We start from the raw sequence: 16,903 nt of genomic DNA on the forward strand, positions 1-16,903 counted from the left end.
CTCTCCGATGTTGTTCTTCAGCTGGATTATTTTTTTTTCCAAGTAATGGATATTAGAAATGACTGTCAAAAGTTCTGCCCATCCAGAATGGACGGTCTAACCTTAATGCAGGACAACTATATTGATGGGTTAACCCAATGCAGGCAGAACCAAGTCCTTATCCATAACAAAGAAATGAATAAATCATGTACTTGCTGTTTCATTGGTTATAGTTTTACCACGTTGTCTTACAAACATTCCATGCTATCATTTTTAAACTGTATTGAGTTGTCTGCGAACAACGCTATTACATAATTTTAGGATGATGTTTACCTTGCAAATAGGAAGCCCCATAAATAACGAAGATGTGAGCATCATGGTAATTCCCACTTCAGAGTGATCATCTATAGGCTGTACAACCTATGAAAAAGTTTTGTATTTTCTTTAGGAAGCACTTACAAATGTTATACAGCGTGAACAAACAAATGTGTAACTGTATTACTTTTGAATTAAGTGTTGTTTTAGGTGTTTTTATATGCTTTATAAGAAAATTTATTCTTTCCGTAGCATTGATTCAGTTTTATCAGTTATTTTTTATTTTTTATTACATTATACTAGTATTATTATTTTTTATCTTTTATCCCTCATTATACTACTTATCTCCTTCCCCTCTGTTCTCTATAATTGTCGTGTCTAAGTTAATTTTTGAATGAAGAAATTTCATCTAGGTGATGAACCTCAAGTCATCTGGATTGGAAAGAAAATTTCAAATGGTTTTTTAGCAGAGAAAAATACCAAAGCAAACAATTACTAATTACAATTTACAATTACTAATTTTGGATCATCTAGGTTGTCACTAAAAAAGCATCCTGGCACAATAGCAGCAGCAGCATCTGAACAAATTGGTTTTTCCACGAGGTTATTCGTTGATTTAGAATACTATACGTTGTACCTTGTCTTATTAACGCTTAGACTTCTTAGGCAAGTTGTAGTTCTTTTTAAGGAACTTGGCAGCAGTTTCATCCTTTCTATGACACAAAACTCGCAGAAGAGTGTTTGGTTCCCTTGGACTCCATTGACCAGATGTCGTGGGCAATGGCAAGTGAGATTTCGTTGAAGAATTATACATTTCCATAATAAGCTGACTGAATATCTTAGTCAAGTCCTCAGTATCCCTGCGAAAGAGGGGAAGCACTTCTTTAACATTTGTAGAATGCTTTTCTATCAAATCAGCTGGTAAACCCTTTCCATTGGACCAGAATAAATCATTGAGAAGCTTAAAGTCCTCATCAATTATAACATGGTCTTCAAGAGAGAAAGCTCGTGCTGGACCCCCAGCTAACAAAACCAACAAGAACCCATCAAAAGAAGCCTTCATTACATCAGTTATTATATGCGTTATTACTCTCTCATGCACAGTGGATAATATTATCTTCAGGCATTGGTTAAGCTCCTCAAGAAAAGGCTCAATTCTAGTGGATGAAACTTCTACAACATATAGGCCATCCCAAAGAACATGGCGGAGATCCTGGAAAATCACTTTGTATGCCATGGCCTCGGAGAGTTGACGAATACCTTCAACAGAAGCAGCTTTAGAAAGCTTGAACTTCAATCTCTTCTCCATACCATCCTCTGTTGTGGATTTAGAATTCCCAAGACGGGCAACGGTCCTCCTTTCTATAGCCTTTAGTCCCATGCCAATGCGCTGCATGGTATTTATGCGAACACAAAACTGGGGTAATCCGAACGAGTTTTCCACGTTTGTTGTTCCAACATGAAATATCCTTCTCTGAGTCACTTGTGACTTTTCTTTTTTTCTGAATACACCGTGAAATTTTGATCCTGGCGAACACCGAGTCAAAGCTGGCATGATTGGGATGAAGGTATTACGGTTTCCTGCAGATGATGATATGAAATGAAAGGCTGGTCATGAAGAGGATTGGTGAGAAACTGTTTGGTATACGATTATGAAATGGTATGCAGTAAATATATACCACAGCCAGCTTTCGCCTTCAAAATGTATTGTTGGAGAGATTTGTCAAGAGCAAACATGAATTCAGGAAGCAAAACTGCATGCATGGGTATTATTGGCAACACAAAGAACGCTTCCAGGGAGTCATCTATGATTCCTAGAATTTCAAGAGCGGAAGGAGCAAAGCATTCTTTATTTGCACCAGGAATCCACACCTACAGCAAAAAGAATAAATTGAGGAAGGCGATTTTGAAAAAAAATTCTCTTGTAGATTGATTGATTAGATTGCGAGCAACAAACCTCTTCTTGTAGATTTCTGTCAAGACATTCTTCCAGTGTAACCACTCTGTTCTTGATCCATGACTTGACCAGGTTGATAATTACAGCTTCAGCCTCAAAAGGACACATCTCCCTTATAACGGATTTCCCACCATCGTCACTGTCAACTGAATCTTCCACTGCTATATGTACCAGATCTTTCTCCAATTTATCAGCAGCCATCAGCGTTTGTACAGTATCAGGAGTCAACTCCGTAACACTCTTCACATATTGCTTCAACTCATGACCATAACATACATGAAGGGTAGCAACAGCAACACCAGCAGCAACTGGATGCCATCTCTTCAGTATTGGACTAAACATTGCTTTCTCGCCAAAAGCCACTTCGCTGACTTCTCGTGCAAGAACTGAGAGACGTGTAAACACTTTATCCTCTTCTCTAGCTGCATTCTTGCTGTTCCGTGGATCCAGTTTCTGCTTCAAACAAAACTAGGTTTAAAAATTGCATAAGCATTCAACATTAAATCATTAATAAATCAACAGAGTATATGACTTCCCATTGTGGTTTAATCAGTCATATATATTAAATTTATTGAATTTTATAATAATTACTTTAGAGTTAAACTTAACATAATGAGTGTTTGTGCTTAGGGAGGGAAGTTTGAAGGGTTGAACCTGCCTTAATAAAAACAGCATGCAATGACGATGTGATGTAATTTTCAACTCTGGTGCAGGATATATCATCCTCTTTCTTCATCCTGCTACACTCAAGAGAGATATCTCCTGCCAATATCTTTGCTGACGATACAGCAAGAGAAACAACACTTTGCATTGACTCAATATTACCATCATGGAAAGTATCATGGTAAGCAAGGAGCCTTTCTTCTGCCCAACTTAACATCAAATTCAATGCGTAGCTCAGGGATTTTGAGTAAAATGGATCCATCATCGCCTTGGCATCTTTCTCAGCTTCTGCCAGCAGATTACTCGATGCTAAAAGCAGATCATTTTCCACTTGACCAGTGGCAACATAACGTTGAAACAAGGTCCAAGAAAAACAGACATTATGCAGCATCTCATTCATTCCAAGAATAACCCGGGTTGTCTTGATGAGCTCCAAGACCTCGTCAACCTCTTCTATCACACTGGTTTCTTCATGATTATCAAAACATGCTTCTAACAGAGTTTGGTAGATCCTAAAGTTTAGCGGAAACCCATCAGCCCAATGGCATGTATCGGTAACAGACCCATCAGATGATCTACAAGCAAGAGACATAACAACTTTGCGAAGTGCGTGCATTGATTCATTGTCTTTTCCAATATCCATGGGCTTCTCAAGGCCCCCATGGATTATTTGCTGCAGGCTCAGTGCGCTAATATCTGGCTTATCTAACGGCAAGAGAGGATGCAAGAGAAGTCCTGCTTCAAGAACCTTCAAATTCCTCCTTAGCCAAGTCTCGTACTCTTGTTCACTAGCAAAATCTTGACACTTGAGCTGTTGCATTAGCTCAAGGGGCAGAACCATCGATTCTATTCGTCTTCCGAGCTATTTCAAGAACAAACACCAAGTAAGCTTGCTACCATTAAATAAATTCTCAAGGGTTTATTTGATAGAAAAATAAAAGTTTGGAGCAGAAAGAGACCTGGCCAGCAGCTACTCTGAGAAGGGCACGTCTGACCCGAGTGTCAGTGACTTCCGTCACTCTCATTTGCACCCTCATCAACTCCCCCGTCGTCGCCGCCCTTCTATTCCTCCACGACGTCGTCGTTTTCAGTCCCAGCTTCTTCTTCACCTCGCTCGACGCCTTCAAAGTCAGCGACCTGTACAAGGACGGCGAAGGATTCCGTTTATCTCCTCTGTTAGAGTCAGAGTGCGAGGCGAACGTTAACGGCTTCGGCCCCGAACTCCGGCAGGCTCCGACGAGGATCTCGTATGCCGTTTCCCGGAGCTCCGGTTCTGATAAGTTGGGAGCTGCGTCGGAGAAAGCTGAAGGAGGAAGGTCGTCGAACTCGACAACAACGTGGTCGTGCATGGTGTTTGACAACACAACAACTCTTGCCGATTAGCATTGCTATGGTTTGTTTAGTCAGCGCAGATAATGAATGGAAAATTGCGGTCGTTGAGTGTGTGTAAGAGTGAGTTTGTGTGAAGATTGGGTTTGTTAGTGTTGCTTGACTTACAAGGCATCTTCCTCTGTAGATAAAACTTAGAAGACATATAATATGCTTCCTTCAGCTATTCTTATTTAGAATTTAAAGGGAAGAATCACTCGTTTAAAACATAAACAAAGGAAGAAACACTGCTTCAAAGTTAACTCTTTTGTGCATATCTCCCAAATACTTCAAACAATTTTGTTACATCCGAAAGGAAGTTAGTGATTGCTGCTCCCGAAGATCCTTAGGTAGGGGAGGGAGGAGCACTGATGTTAATTGTGTTCATATTTTTTTTGGAAAAAGTTATTTTTAACAACTTTAACTTTTTTACAATTCCTTGTAAAGTTGAATTCATTTCAAATATGAACCAATAAAACAGTAACACTTAGTTTATTGTAAAAAAATGGTTAAAAAAAAGTTGTTAATATATGGTTATAAAGACATTTTGGAACTTCAACAAGGTAATAGTTTATTAATGGCTAGAACACGTTACGAAACTCAATGGTCTAGTTGGCAACTGCTTCTTGCACCCCATCAATTTTTAAAAATATCATTTTATACAATGGTGAAGGGTATTTAAGTATTTTCGTTATATTGATATATTGATGGGGTCCAGGAAGCAATTTCCCCAGTGTATTTGTTTTTATTTGTTTCCTTTTTGTGCATAGCAATCAGTCCAAAAACATACATGAGCCCACCTCTCTATCTCCCTCTACACTACTTGCCTTGTTTCTTATCATAATTAATATTTCTCTTTATGCAAGCTAATAAAATAAAAACTGTTCCACCAAAATACTTAAATGGATAGTCATTTAACTTAAAATAAATTCAAATTTAGTTTTTGATTGGTAACTTAATAAGTTTTTTAATTACTTAACAAAAATGTTTAGGTGATATGTGTGTGTGTGTGTGTATATATATATATATATATATATATATATATATAGTAGTAAGTTACTACCAACACCGTATGAAAGATGAAGTTACAAAGGTAGTTTAATTGATAATTGAATAGATGAAAAACAAACATGATTTGAATGTGAATAAGATGAGAAGAGAAAAAGGGAAGAAAAATGATACACGTGCATGAAATATTTACGTGGTCCCTGTCTTTCCCAACGTCAACACTCAACTTTACAGGCAGCACGTCCTACTATCAGTCGGCACATTTCAATTGGTGCTCCAAAATCCCCACCTTTTTTGTCTCTTTCTTGTAACATTTCAGTAGTTCCAAGCTATATGTTGTTAAAAATACAATCTTTTTCGGTCATATAATTAAGCTTGTGCTTATATTGAACTGTAAAGTTCTCAACGTAGCTACGTACTTAAGATTTTTTAACTTAATAATATCACTAATTAAAGTGGAACAATTTCCCTTAAAGTTTCGTAGGCATTTGATGGTCCATCTGATTACGAGTATAAACATTATTACCCTTCTTTTTATGGGATGACATATGATTTCTCAAAAGGGGAAAAATGATCACATGCATATATTTAAAACCTTTGACGTGGTCCTTGTTCATAATATTTTGCTACCTCAGGAGAGATGATTTTGATTGATGTAAATTGGCATGGAGTGTGTATATTGGAAAAAGCTTTTGTCATCATATAAAATTACGTATACGGAAAAAGCGTATAAGATACCGAAAGCATAACTTCTAAAAAGAAGATAAAGATGCAAGCAATTGTGGATGCAAAACACGCACCTGTCACTCCAGATTTTAACTAGACAACATGGAAAAGGATTCGTCGTTTAATGAACCTTTTTTAAGGAAACCTAAATACTTAAATGATATATTTAAAGTTATTATTTTATCTGTACTTATTCAAAAACTAATGTTCTGTTTGTTTGTTCATTCCACTATACACACTCTATCCCCACAAAAATTGTTGGAAATTTTTATTTTATTTCTTGCAAAAAAAGGTAGTAAGTTATGAATAAAAGTGGATATTGACTAAATATTAATTTTAATTTGAAATGATCCTATTTAAATGTCGATGTCTTGTGTCATCCATCATTAAAGAATATTGGATTTTAATGTGACTGATGTTCTTCAACGTATACAATGCCGGAGTTTTGGCTAGTTTAAAAAATTAAAAGTTAACAAATATCAAAAAGTATTTTAGTGATAGTGATTGTGATGTAAAGTTGCATTATTTGCAACTTGATTGATTTAAATTAGGAAAAATGTAATGAAAATGATTGAATGTTTATATTAGCCAGTTCAGAAAAGCTATAATAAGTTAAAGAGATGTCCACGAAACCTTTTTAACAAAAAGATCATCATTACATATGTTCTTTATTTTAAATATAAAAAATCAACATCATTTTCACTAAATTATTATAGAATAAAATCGTTAAGAATATATCATAGTCAATATTTGAATCGTGTCACCAATTATAAGTTTCCTCGATTCTCACACTCTCATTGTCTCTGAAAGATATGTACCAACTAAAAATAAATCAATTTACAATATATAAACTGACATAAATATAACTAAATTAATAACAACTATTCCATGCATTTTTGTTGGAAAACGAATTTGATGAAAACTCATTCGCAATATTTAATTTATCTATTGTTTCCCACTTGTGGAACATTACACATATTATACAAAATGTGTACACTCTTAATCCTATAATATTGGTGATGAAATTTGCCAGTACATTGTTGAGAAGTCAAAATTTGAGTTGGCTGGCATGCACACCTCTTTTTTGTTTTGTTCGTCGGCAGTGTAGGGTATTTGATATCTTGAGAGGATAGATTGTGTCGAAGTTGACATTCTCATATTTTCTTATCATGCAATTATCTTTAGCCATAACCTTATGATATACACAGATTATTCTTATTATTATGCAATTATTGTTATTTTTCATAAAACTGACTTTTCACAATTATGCAATGTTTGGTTCCACCGTCAACACCCTCCCTTACCATTTGAAGAAAAAATAATAATAAAGTTTGAATTTTAAGAATGAGATTAGGCCCAAGAAGAGGAAGAAGTCCAGAACAAGGTGCTGTGGTATTTGAGGGGGCCCATTAGGTCCACTTTCTTTCTCGTCGACTTGCATGTTCTGCATCACAGCCGCACAAATTGAACAACTGATGAGGGGACCATGTATAAAATTGAGAGCGATATTTCTTTGGGCCTTCTAAAAGTAGCCTTTGTTTTTGGTAGGAGCGTGCTACATCGAAAGGTGGCCGAGAAATAAAAACCCAAATAAATATAAAAAAACAAAGTGGGCCCACAGATGTGTATAGTAGCAGACAGGTACAGAGAGCTGAGGAGGATGATGAAGAAGAAGGGTTGAGTTGAATGAGTGAAGCCATGTTTTTGAGACGACGAGAGGAACACGTGCTGTGACCCAAACAGTGCCGACAGCCACTATTGACAAGTGACAGCCAGACTGTGACCGGCGGTTTTGACCGACCACCGCCAAATCCAGTCCCACCACCCTTCCCTCCTTTCTTCACCGTCACCTCTTTTTTCTCAAACACAAAAATTCTTAGAATCACGCCTGGCTTGAAATTGTCATAAACAAAGTCAACAACTCAAATTGAAACTTTTTAGGTTTAATCATATCTTAATAAATAAAAAATCTAATTATTTATCATTTTTAATTGAGTTATGTAATTTAATTCTTTGAATTGACGTAATTGTTATTTGGCTAGGTTGTTTTATTTATTCTCTTATATATAAAGTTTTTATGTTTAATATAGAAGTGATGTTATAGTTAATGTAAAGACTAAAATTATTTGTGTCGTGCTTATTGAAAACGTGTTGTGCTGTGTTGATTATTTTCATTTTATTTTTAATTGATATTAATGTTGTCTTTTTTTATTTTAATGTTATTTTATAGCAACTTTCAATAACTATACTGCATTCCGTATAATCTCTACTTTTTTTCGTATTTCTCCGCAATTTGAAGAGAAAGGTGATACTTAATTTTTTTTTTAATTTGTGTATTTATTATTTCGTTATCTCTGTTTTCTGTAAATACTCGTTCTTTCGTATGCGAAAGCAAACATAACTAGAGTGTTATATTTATCTTGATCCTCTTGACTTAGAGGAAAAAAGAAAATATATATTTGAAAATCGCTTTATTTAGAATGTTTTAAAGTATTGCTTAAAAAATTTAATTTTGTATATACTAACATTATGTTACGTGAATTTAAGAGAAAAGTAAGTGCATTCCGTGGTTGCATTCAGTACAATTCAAAAGGAAACGTAAGGAAAAGGACTGCGATTCAAAAGCCGAAGGTGTAAAGCACATTCAGTGGTTGCATTGCATTCCGCAGTTCTAGAAAACAACGTCGAAAACATTGTACCAGAGATGCAAAAGGGAAAATAAAAAGTAAATATAAGATAACCACTTAGAACCACATTTTTCACAACTTTTTCTTCACTTTAGACCCATTAATAAGGAATAATATGCTTTACTCCACGATCACTTTAATAGCGGAAAAAAACAAGGTTATTGTATATAATTATTAATGTACAACATATCTTTTAACATTCTTTTTCATTAATTTATTCAAATAACATAGGCGTATTTTAGTCATCTGTTTTTTAATATAGGCGTAAACACTCCAAATATTTCCCGTTATATATATCTTATTTATTGTTAAAAAAACACAGACATACTTTTAATATAACATTATATTCATCTTTCAATATTACTAATTTTATGTATATTATTTCCTTCCATTATAAGCTAATCACAACTCATAATAGATATTTCTTTAAGATACGTATGTTAATAAAATTATAAAACCTTTTATACTATATCACCGTCTACATTACATACTCTTTGCTTTATGTAAAAACTTGTTTGGAAATTTATGACAGCAACAAACATAAAATAACAAAGTTAGACAGTTACTGGAAAGTTTTGTTTTGGATGACCTAACGAGTTAATGTAAAATAGCACAGTTCTATATAAATAATTAATAAAGAAAAAAAAAATTTGTTTCACTATTCAATCATAACACTTAGTTGCTTACTGAAAACCTTGGATGATGAGTTTAGTCATCGTGTAATACTCATTAAATAGATCATAGGTTTCTACTTTCATTTGATGTACTAATTTTTGTTTTTTCATTAAACATGTTTTTATCCAATTTCTGTCCTTATTAAAAAGTAAACATTCTCACATTGTTTTTATTGTTATCGGATTAAGTAAACATTTTCACATTATTTTTATTGTCATCAAATACATAATTACTTTTTAATTCTCATTCTCTCAATGATACACTTCGCTTTCAATAAAATAAAAATATATATACCATTTTAATTCAAACATTTCAATTTGTTTCATTTTATTTGAATTTCAATAAGAATTTAGATAATTAATTTGTCCCATATTTATTAAAGGAAAAAGTATATGTTTCAAAAAATAAATTAACATTAATATATCATTACTTTTTAAGATAATTTTTCATCTTTTATTTTTTTACTTTATAAATTTAATTTTTTTAATAATTTTTAAAGTTTAATTGATATTAATATTGATTTTTTAGTTTTACATAATAATTAAAAATTATTAATAGAACTTAAATAAAATTAAAATTATTATAAAAATATAAATATTTTATGTATTAAATATAAAATGTGACAAATATTAATTAATTATTTAATAATAAATAATATGAAGAAAAAAAGTATTAGGTAACGTTTTATCCAGGTGTTATAAATCAAATGACAGTGATTATTCAGGAATTGAAAATGGTTGTCTTTTTCTGATGTTTTACTTTCATAAAGTTGCACTGCTAGATAAATTATTATGTTATGGATAGTGACGTTATCCTCGTAGAAGTTTGACACGTGTTTTGTTGATGATTCGATTCAAACGTACTTGTTTTACTTTCATCCTCCACCATGTTTAAAGGAGTCCATCCTTTACAAAAGAAGATAAAAACAAAACTCTTTGTGCATAATGTGTTACTACAAAATAGAATATTATGGTACTTATGTAATTATTGTTATATCCATACTTTTAATTCATCTTATATTTATGAAAAGGTAAAAAATTAAATGTAAATTTATTATATATTTTTATAAATGTAAATATATTATCAATAAAATACATTTAAATTTCCAAACAATTTTAAAATATATATTTGTGAAACTTTTTAGTTTTTAATTAAATAAAAAATATATAATATTAATTTTAAATGTAATAAATAATTTAGTTTGTTTCTATTCCTGATCCGAACCAAATCATTCCATTAAAAAAAAAAGTAAATTTTAGAAATTATTATTATTATTAATCTGCTATTTACAATATATTGTAAATTATAAGTTTTTATAAACAACCAATTCTATCATTTCAATCGCATTAAACTGTATAGTTAATTCACTTTATAGACATTGTAACAATATTATAGATCTAAAACTATATTTGTGTAGATTTAGTTTTTATGAAAAATTGATGATTTTGTTACAGGTACAAAAGGATCGAGGATATTTAATAAACAATATATGCATTGAAAATATAAATTATTGAAATGTCAACTCAATATTTTCATTTAAAAAGCATTAATATCAAAACATGTTTACTAAAAAAACAATTTATTGGCATGTTTACTAAAAAGATTAATGCATAATAAAAACAATCATTAAGTTAATTGAAAATAATTGATTCCTGATTAAAACATATGTAATTATGTAAGTTGAGTATTTTTCTTCCATGATTGTTTTTTATATGATACTAATTTCAAAGATAATATTTTTATTTTGTAAAAGAAGTATTTTTTTTTACAAGTATGTCTGGATCAATTTTTTCTTTATTAATATTATTAACATTAGTGTTATTATTATTAATAATATTATTAGTAGTACTATTCTTATTATTAATGTTATTGGTATTATTGTGTATTGTTATTAGTATTATTATTTGTATTATTAGTAATAGTATAAGATTAATATTTATAGTGCTATGTTAAAACCCGCAGTCAATCTTGTCTACAGGTTCCATTCAGATTGAGTTTTTAAAAAATTATAAATTTCAATATGTATCAAAATTGAATTTGACCCACCAAAACTTTTAATTTTGTGTTATTTTTATTTTGTACGAGGATATTTCTCGTATGCCTACATTTTCATTTAAAAATGACTCACATACATATCTCATTTTAATATAATATATAACTCAATTTTAATTATAACTTTTAACATATAATAGTATTATTTTATTATGCATGATAAATTTTTATGTCAATTTTATAATTTAATACAAACAAATTCGTATATATACATTATTTTTTAATTTTAATATTTACCAACAAAAGAATAAACCTAGGCATACACATATACTTAATGTCTACATTGATAATAATAGTTTACTTATTTTTGTTTAAAAATTTTGACCTTTGATCGAATGTTACTCTAACATTTTTATTAGAAATTAGATTTCACAATATATTTACATCTTACATTAAGTTGACTATTTATTTGTACATGTTATATTTTTTTTATAATATTTTAATTTTAACTTTATTTTTCTTTAATTTCATATGTCAATATTTTTTATTATAACTTAATTTTTAAATTGTTTATATTTGTTTATAATTACAAATTTTAACATTAACTTCATGTTGTCTTTATTTTATACATAAACATATTTTAAATGCATTTTACTTTTATTTAGTACGGGAATAATATTTTAATTGCAATGTTTTTATTTATTATAATTATTATTACTATTATTATTATTTATTATTATTATTAGTAGTAGTAGTAGTAGCAGCAGCAGTAGTAGCAGTAGTAGTATAATCTATTACTATTATTAGTTTTATTTTCTATAATCCCATACTTTACCCTAAAAAACAATATTAAAATAAGACTATTTATAAGAAAATATTCATAATTAGTTATTTGATTTTTTTTCATACATCAAACTCTTTATTTAAATATTATATTTTTAACTAGACATAATTATAACACTTAAATATAACTATTTAAATAAATTATTTATTCAAAAATAATCATAATTATATTAATTTTAATATAAATATAAAAAATAATATACAAAAAAACAACAACTCGTGCATGGGCACGGATAAAAAAAACACTAGTAAGCATTCGGAAAAAAAAATTGTTGAAAGTTAACTCAAAATTTTCATTTAAACAGCATTAATATCAGCATGTTTATTAAAAATGTTTATTTTTTGTTGGCATGTTTACTAAAAATATGATAAAAACAGTCATGGGTATATTAAAAATAATTGATTCGTAATTAAAACATATGTAATTATGTAAGTTGAGTATTTGTAGGTAATGATTGCTTACTATTATATGATAGTAACTTCATAAGTAAATTTAATTTTATTGATAATTTAAAATATCTTAACAAAATATATTGTGTAGGTAAGAAATTTTAAAAATAATTAAAATTATGTAATGTTAGTAATTAAATTACTTAAAAGTAAATATAATATAATAATTTAAATTATCTTTTTTGTTTGATTATGGTTAACGTGTCAGTTTGACTATTGAGTCGTCATTATTAGTTTGATTGAAGTTTAAGAGTTATATTTAACAATTTATTGGCAAATATTGATGAGGATTCTTTTAAACTAAAGTTAATTATACATGTTTTTCACTCAATATCATTGAAGTTATGTTACTATTGATTAGAGTTATTACTCAACATGTTAGTCACGTTTCTCTTGATCAATTTTAATTGTTGTTCAGTATCAAATAATATTAGCCAAAGTTAGGCGAGATTTTTCCAATCAATATCAATTAGAGTTATCTTTTGAATAACATGGTTCTAGTTATTTCTCTATTAACATTAATTAGGATTTGTCTAGGCAACCATGAGATAATCGTTTTTTTTATCATTAGTACTTTTATTATTGATTTAGTATCTTTGTTTATCTACACTTAGATGTTTTATTACTAGTTTTCTTGAATAATAGGGAAACTACTTTGAAGAACATAAATTTTATATTTTTTATTTATGTATGTTGTGATTTTTTTATTTTCAATTTTTGCATCCATTCTTTCTATTAATGATATTAATATTATTTTTATTTATTTATTTAGATTTTTTATTATAATATGTCTAATTTGTTTATATATCGTGAGATATAAATTTTATGTGATTCATCAGGTTTAATATTATTTTATTCTATAAATTTTTATATAATAATAAATGATTAATAGATTTTAGAGTATCAACATAATTTTAATTATCATCTTAATTAGATATTAATGTATCATTTTAATATAAATTCATAATTTTTTAATGAATATTAAGTATAATTTTTATTAATAACATTGATATACTTTTTCATCGACATGGATAAAAAAATTTCAACTAACAACGTCTTAAAGGAAATTCTTATTTATCCCAATCTATACAATTATGATTGACATCATTATATTAATATTTGGTGAAAAAAAAAATTTAACTAAAAATAAGTTATTGATATTTTAAAATTATTTATAATTGTTTGATATTTTGGTATCTCTTTGTAATTGAAAAACTAAACAAAAACTTAAAATTAAAAAAATTTGAATTATTTTATTCAAGCTTAATGACACATGTCGTTTCGGTCAAGTAGGCAAACTGATCAATACATTTTTAGATTGATCGCTTTTAGATTAATCGTTGTTATGGATTATCTTTAATGATTACCGTTTTTAATCACTCTAATTTATCATCTTGATCAGACCATCATAATTAATTGACAAACCGACTAGTGATTAACACTTAGTCAATGATGACCACAAATCAACCAAACAATGTTAATAATTAAAGGTATGATTAGACCAATAAAAAGATAAAAAATTATAACAAGTACTATAAATAAAAGTTTAAAGTATATTTTTTCATACACATACATTATAACATTTAATACTATTCTGGTTGGTTACTTACTAACTTTAACATCATAATATTCATGCAAATACCATTCGAGCAATTTTAAAATTACCAAAGACTTTAAAAATCAAACAGACAAGAGATAGATGTTATACAAAACAAACAATTAAGAATGATCAATGGAGATGAAAAAACAAATCATATATTTAAAAATCAAAATAATTTAAAACAATCAATTTAAATTTAATATATTTCAATATCTTATAAATTACAAAATTTCCTATTAAGATAAGTAATAAAAGGTTTATCACGATATGTGATTAATTTGACAAATGATAGTTGTTGTTTCACTGTCCTAGTCCACCAAACTCCAAGTTCCAATGATTTATTTCTCAAAGAAGATAAATAAGTCTCTCCGTGATGTGACATGCCACTGCTTATACATACGAACAAAACACATTATTGTGATTCATCGAATTGGCCATCTGAAGCAGTACGAGTTCAACTTCTGAAACGTGTTACACAGATTTAACGATCACAGTTTTATCATGGTTTTCTGTTTAAAGCTTTCTGTTCCTCAAAGGTTACTGTTTCTGATTAAACCAAAGTTATTGTTGTACTACTTTGAGAAAAACGTGACCCGTATAATGTTTTGAAGCTCCTTTTCACTACATAGATGTTGTGCATTTTTCACTAATTTGTACTTATTTAAATTAAAAATTTAAGGTGAGTTAAAAGTTTTATATTAAATAAAAATTAGTAAGATAACTAATATATAAGTGGAAAAATTCATAAATTAATCGTATTGAAAATTTTAATTAAAAATCATGTCTTAATTAATAATATAAAAACTGATACTTCATCTTAGGAATAGCTCGAACATACATCTGTAAACTACGTGCATCATCATCAATTAAATACTTTTTTAACTTGCTAAACCTTTGACTAATTGCTTAATTTGTAGTGTCTGATTTCTTAATTATGGAAAAGAAAAGGAAAAGTAGTCGGGTAACATTTATAACTGTGTTAGAGAGGCATAGAACATGTTGTCTTTGCTATCTTCGTACATGGTAGATTTCCTTAACACCTCTATATTTTTCCTCACTTACCTCTCCTTTCTTTCAAAGCAAAATCTCCCTTCTTTATATTGTTAAGTAAGGAAAAGAGATAAATATAAATAAATATTGCGACAAATTTCTTTATTTCATTTTATTTTTCTTTTCACAGAACAAAAACAAACACACAGAAGCTTCTTTCAATATCTGTAACCAAAAATATCTCTGCTGAAAAAGAAAGGAGGGTGCGGAGGAACGTGAACCTAACCATCGTGTTTCATTCTATTAATTTCATACCAGGAATGTCCATTGGCCTAAAGTCTAATGCAATATGTTTCATTGATTTAGACAAATAATCAAATTTGAACATCTTACACATGAAAAAGAGGACAACAACGTTTGTTTATATTTCAGTCACAGTTCAACTCGAGCACAAAGCAGGAGCAGAGAATCTTGAGATTCAGACTATTATTTATGATCACTCATTTCTGGCATCACTGCTTCAAACACACACACACAACGGAAGAAAAATGAAAAAGGGTTGGCATTATGACCGAGATTGATCACTGTAGCACTTGTCTTATGTTATCCCCCACAATAGGGCCCAAATCTGGATTCATCCATTACAGTACAACATTGTCCTTATGGAAAGAGACTGCATAGACCTCCTTAACAGACAAAAACTTTTTGAGACATGGTGCTCAGGCCCTCTCACTGCCATCTCTCACCTCAACTACCCCTGGAGGCTGCACTGCAACTACACACCATTTCCACATGCTTCATTGCATTCATTGTAAAAATATCTTTTTCCGTGTCCTATTCGTGTATTCAGAAGCTTCTTTCATGCTGCTAGCTAGTGACATTATTTCTCACAAAATTCCACCAACTAATACAATTGGTAATAGAATCAAATCCCAGAAGAAAATGGTAATCTGAAGGAGTACTTTTTTTGGCACTTGTTTTATGTTCTGGTTTGGGACACTTAAGATTTATGTATCGGCCAACTTTTTAATTAGTTTACAATCGTAATTAGGGCCATCTAAGATCTCAGTAATCAGTATCTTGAGCCAGTCTGTTCTCTGTTGCATCTGCATCTATTAATGATTTACAGTTATTTTGTTGCTAAGTTAAGCAAATCACTGACATAGACACTTTGTATTTTGAAGCGCCTGCAACGGCATGCAGAAGCATGTGAGCATCATGGAATCCTAATAATCCTCCACAGTAATCACATTAATTAATTGGTCTCTTCTTCGGAAGAAAAAGAAAACATTGGTCTTAACCCTCACATGAGTTAACATCACTTGCTACACACTGTGAATAATGATTAAGACCCTTTTACATGTATACACTGAAGAGTGAAGATCGAGTGTGATAAATGCTTATGCAGTCTGTATATTTTACTAGCATTTAGGCAGCCATGAGTGTATCTTGTAGTTCCCAAAATGTTTCCTGTATTGATAAGAAGTCAACTTTGTAATGAAGGAGCACGTGTAACTCCACAACTTTATAATAAACATTTATATAACTCTCCCTGGGTCAAATTACATTAACAATGCAGTTATTGTTTGATCTATACCAGCATAGCATTAAAATAATTTCTCTGTTATCAAAGGATCCAGCTTTTTTTCT

General features: G+C 30.0%; 1 protein-coding gene across 1 annotated transcript; it reads right to left on the minus strand.

Moving 5' to 3' along the window:
- Window positions 1-383: 383 nt before the first annotated feature.
- LOC108347124 (protein unc-13 homolog) lies at window positions 384-4,462 on the minus strand. Its single transcript, XM_017586263.2, has 5 exons — window positions 3,874-4,462; window positions 2,922-3,776; window positions 2,252-2,719; window positions 1,974-2,166; window positions 384-1,875 (listed from the first exon to the last, which is right to left on the minus strand). The coding sequence occupies exons 1-5, from the start codon at window positions 4,261-4,263 to the stop codon at window positions 941-943; spliced, it is 2,841 nt and encodes a 946-aa protein (XP_017441752.1). The 5' UTR covers window positions 4,264-4,462; the 3' UTR covers window positions 384-940.
- Between the last annotated feature and the right edge of the window lie 12,441 nt (window positions 4,463-16,903).

This window comes from Vigna angularis, chromosome 1, assembly GCF_016808095.1.
Source record: "Vigna angularis cultivar LongXiaoDou No.4 chromosome 1, ASM1680809v1, whole genome shotgun sequence".
Taxonomy (NCBI): domain Eukaryota; kingdom Viridiplantae; phylum Streptophyta; class Magnoliopsida; order Fabales; family Fabaceae; genus Vigna; species Vigna angularis.

Bases quoted from the DNA above. Each gene is read 5' to 3' on its own strand.
- LOC108347124 (XM_017586263.2), bottom strand. From the start codon at position 4,263: ATGCACGACCACGTTGTTGTCGAGTTCGACGACCTTCCTCCTTCAGCT. The intron at 2,720-2,921 runs GTTTTTATTAAG...TTTTAAACCTAG, and splicing joins TCACATCGTCATTGCATGCT to TTTTGTTTGAAGCAGAAACT. The intron at 2,167-2,251 runs GTTTGTTGCTCG...TTTTTGCTGTAG, and splicing joins ACAGAAATCTACAAGAAGAG to GTGTGGATTCCTGGTGCAAA.